Below are 4,223 nucleotides of genomic sequence, written 5' to 3' on the forward strand. Positions count from 1 at the left end.
TCAGTGGCCCTCCGCCACGTCGCACTCCTTGGGGGGCTCGGCGCCTCCCGGCAGCTCGCTCTCGATTTCCCACAGCACGCCGTCCTCCTCCTCCAGGCTGCTGGAGATGTGGCACTTCTTGAAGCCTTGTACGATGGCCTCGCTGGAGATGCTGTTCCAGGCCACCATGACCCACTCCAGGAAGAGGCCCAGGGGCGGCTTCTTGGCGTTCCCGGTGGGGCTGAGCGCCAGGTTCCCGGCCAGCAGCCAGCTGGAGTACTGTGCGCGCACGCTGTCGTTGAGCGGCTTGTAGGCCACCACGTCCAGCACCTGCAGCTGCGAGGTCAGGCCCCCGGGGATGATGACCATGTCCGTGTTCATGCGCTCCATGCAGCTCTTCACCGAGTCGGTGGCGTGGCCGCGGAAGCCGTTGAGGACCAGCATGCCGCGCTGCTTGGGCGTCGCCCTGGCCCCCCGCCTCCACACCACCTCCAGCCAGTCCTGCATCAGGTCCTCCGTCATCCAGCCGTAGCGGTGGCAGCGGATCTCCATTCCGCTGGGGAACTTCCCGGGCGGGATGTAGGTGCCCCTCAGGATGATGTAGGGCGGGAGCTTCCTGCCGTCGGCCAGGACGCCCAGCATGGCGGTGATCTTCAGCTTCTCCCTCCCGGGGGTCTTGACCAGCACGGGCTTCTCCCCCTGGTTGTCCACGGTCACCCTGGATGGCACCTCCAGGCAGATGGGCGTCTCGTCCGCGTTGCCCATCTGTGCCACGGCGTAGTCGTGAGCCCTGCGCAGGGCCAGCACGCTGCGCTGGTAGGTGAGCAGCTTCTCGGTCAGGTCCTCGGGCAGGTGCTGGGGCACGGGCACCTTGTGCCGCAGGGATAGGTCGTACCGCCTCATCATGCGCCGGCACCAGCCCAGGCTGGCCTTGAAGCCCTTCTCGGGGATGTTCATCTCCTGCGCGATCTCCAGGGCTTTCAGCTGCATGGCCTCCCTGGTGATGGGGTCGCCCTTGGCCTGCATGAACCGCACGTACTCGGCCACGCGCTGGTCCACCAGGGCAAAGCGCCCGTTCTTGGGCCCGCGGAAGGCACGCCGCATGGCGTGGGCGTTCTGCAGCTGTGGCTTCACCTTGCGCCAGTCGCGGACGTTCTTCTCCAGCACACCAAACTGCTTGGCAGCTTGGCAGTTGTTGGTGGTCTCGGCGCACTCCACCACCATCAACTTGAAGCCTGCGTCGTAGCTGCGGCGCATGCCCCGGCTGAACTGGAACTTCCCGGCGAAGTCATCGGCGGAGAGGTCGTAGCTTGGGAAGCCCATGGCAGCCATGTAGAAGGGGTAGCCCTCGGGCCACTCGGGCACCTCTGTGATGTCCCGCGGCAGGTGCAGGCCAAAGCTGTCCAGGGGCTGGGGCTGCGGGAGCTGGGGGGCGGTGTGCAATGGGCCTGCCCAGTTCGGGGGCTTTAGGTAGGATTCTTCATTTTCTGGAAGACAAAGCGGCAAAAAGAATGCCAATAAGTTTATTTCCAGAGTTTTGGGGTCAGTATGCTTAATCGGAGATTCACCAGAACTAGCAACCTTAATGACAGACCGGGCACAGAACTTTCAGTGAGAACTTAACGCAGGCGTCAGGCCTGGACTAAAGAATCTGGGGGACACGTTTGGGTCAAAATAACTCATGTGGAGGAGAGCCAAACGTAACTCATACTACCCCGTAAGAGGGACAGAGACCTGGATGCACCCGGCCAGTCCTATCCTGTGAGAACAGGCAGGCTCATGAGGCAGGACGCTAGTTCCTCCACCCGGTGGTTGAACCGTTTCAGTGGATGTGCATTTGGAAGGTGGTCACAGAGGTTCAGTGTGTGGGGAAACTGTGCCTTGCCAAAGCTGAAATGCCCTCAGTTGTAGGATACACCATTATAAGAAAGAAAAGAAGAAAGAAAGGAAGAAAGAAAAAAAATACATAAACGTATTGCTGGTTCTCAACCTGGCATGGTGGTGCACACCGGTAATTGTAATATTCAGGCTGAGACAGGAGGATCGCAGGTTCTAGGACACTTAGCAAATAGTAAGACTCTCATCAACCTAGCGAGACTGTTTCAAAGTAAAAATAAAAAATAAGGCCAGGGGTGTAGCTTTGAGGCAGAATGCCCCTGGGCTCAATCTCCAGTACCATCACAGGGGAAAAAAAAAAAAAGCACTCTCAATTTCAGAGTTGGCAGGGAAAAATGTGCTTTAAAATCGGTGAAATAAAGTGTTTTAAATTCTGGTCTGTAGAGAAGAGCAAATTCGACTCTCTGGCTGTTTGCAAGCTTTGCTTAACCGAGAGAGGACCAGGTGCTCCTTAGATGTGTCTACTCAAATGTGGCTGATCCCACCTTCCTGTCCAGTTCAGAAGGGCCAGGCAGCCAGGGCCAAAGCCCCGGGAGCAGGCTTCCTCTCGCTACCCCTTGCTCGCTCGGCAAAGGCTCAGTGTGCTGCCAAGCTGGCCATACTCACCAGGACCCACACAGCCAAATGCCCCGAGTCTGCTTCCCCTTCATCCACGAATGAGGTCACAGGTCATGACTTTTAAACCCACAACTGCTAAGTGCAGAAACGGAGGCCCAGAGAGGTGGGGGAAATTGCCCGAGGCCACAGCGCACTGCAAAGGGCAAGGCCTTTAAATTCCAAAGCCCCAGGTCTTTATGCCTGACCACCCCACAGAATGCCCAGGATCCCGAAAGCCCAGCTTCCTGGTGCTCCGCGGACGTTCTGAAGATGCTGCGGTACCTGCAGAGGCTCCTCTCGGGAGCTGCCGCTCCTCAGAACCGCGAGACTCCTCCCTGTCCAGCCCCGTGATCATGTCTGGCTTCGGGAACGGGAATTCTGTGTAGGAAACAAATCACGTCATGCTTGTGTTACTCTCCTGGAAGTGCCCAGGTGGTGTTACTCTCCTGGCAGTGCCCAGGTGGTGCTCTGAAATAACTTAAGACACCGCTGCGCTGCTCTGGGCCAGTCGGGGAGAAGCTTTGTGACACTTAGATGACGGGAAATAGGTCTGACCCAGGGAGTTCTGGACCTTGGCAGTGGACCGCAAGAGCAGGACAGCAGGTGGACACCACCTTGGAGGCGACACGCACCGGGTGCCTGAGCAGCACCAGGCAGCCCGCCGGCGGCTGCGGAAGACAGCAGCACTGCGGCAGGGATGAGCGCGCTCTATCCCCACATCCGTGAGGTGGCAGGATAGTAGTGAGGCCTGCCTTCCTCAGCAACAACAGCACAGGCTCTAGAGTTATGTGTCCCTTTTTGGGGGGGCGGGGGGTTACTGGGAATTGAACCCAGGGGAATTCTACCTCCAAGCTACACCCTTGTCCTTTTTTTTTGTTTTGAAACAGGGTCTTGCTAGGTTGCTGGAAATGTAAGTTGCTGAGGCTGGCTACGAACCCGTGATCCTCCTGTCTCAGCCTCCCGAGCACTGATCACTCCTCATGTGAACGCCTGGCTGGGTAAGGACTTCGCCGGAGCTGCTGGGCAGTGTCATAACATTTACATTCTGCCCAAGTCAAGAGCAGGTACTGAAACGAGCAAAAGCTCGAGGGAAGTGTGAGCCTGGAGAACGGCTCAGACGCACCCCGGGCAGGGACGCGACCCTGGGGGGGGCGCCCAGGGAGCGAAGGCTCACCCAGGGACAGCACCGTCTCATAGTTCATCCTCATCACTTCCCGGTAGAGCGCCTTCTGCGGCTCCGTCAGGACGTCCCACTCCTCGTCCGAGAAGTAAATGGCCACCTCGTCAAACAGGGCCGGCACCTGGAACGTGAGCAGGCCTTTCTCAGCGGCTGACAGGCACAGGTGGCCGCCCAAGCAGAGGCCCTCCTGTGTGCGGTGGCTGCCACCTCCTCGGGGCACAGGAGCGGAGCAGGAACACTGCTTCCACAGGGCCTTCGGTGTCCAGGACGCTCCACCACGGACAGGGTCCCTGTGTCTGCCTTGGAGCCCGACACCGCCCAGAGGGGAGGAGGCCCTGCCAGGCCTCCCCACAGACAGGAGAGGGAGGAGGGCTGGCCAGACCTGTGCGGGCAGCGAGACGCCAGGGCAGACCCGCTCGCTGCCGCCTCGCCTGGTCTCTGCAGAGGAACCTCTCCTGCCCTCCTCCTGCCTCAGGAGCTCAGCACCACCGAGCCCCCAAACCCACCTCTGTGTTTCCGGCTTTTCTTTTTTAACAATGATTTGCCGTTTTCACTTTTTTCTGCTCATCGC

General features: G+C 59.2%; 1 protein-coding gene across 1 annotated transcript; it reads right to left on the bottom strand.

The window, feature by feature from the left end:
- POGK (pogo transposable element derived with KRAB domain) lies at nucleotides 1-1,688 on the bottom strand (the record flags this gene model as incomplete). The annotated part of the gene is made up of 2 exons (XM_080698800.1): nucleotides 1-1,466; nucleotides 1,685-1,688. 2 exons carry the CDS (start codon nucleotides 1,686-1,688, stop codon nucleotides 1-3), a joined length of 1,470 nt encoding a protein of 489 aa, XP_080554926.1.
- Nucleotides 1,689-4,223: the final 2,535 nt, after the last annotated feature.

This window comes from Muscardinus avellanarius (genome assembly GCF_963383645.1).
Source record: "Muscardinus avellanarius genome assembly, chromosome: 7".
NCBI lineage: Eukaryota > Metazoa > Chordata > Mammalia > Rodentia > Gliridae > Muscardinus > Muscardinus avellanarius.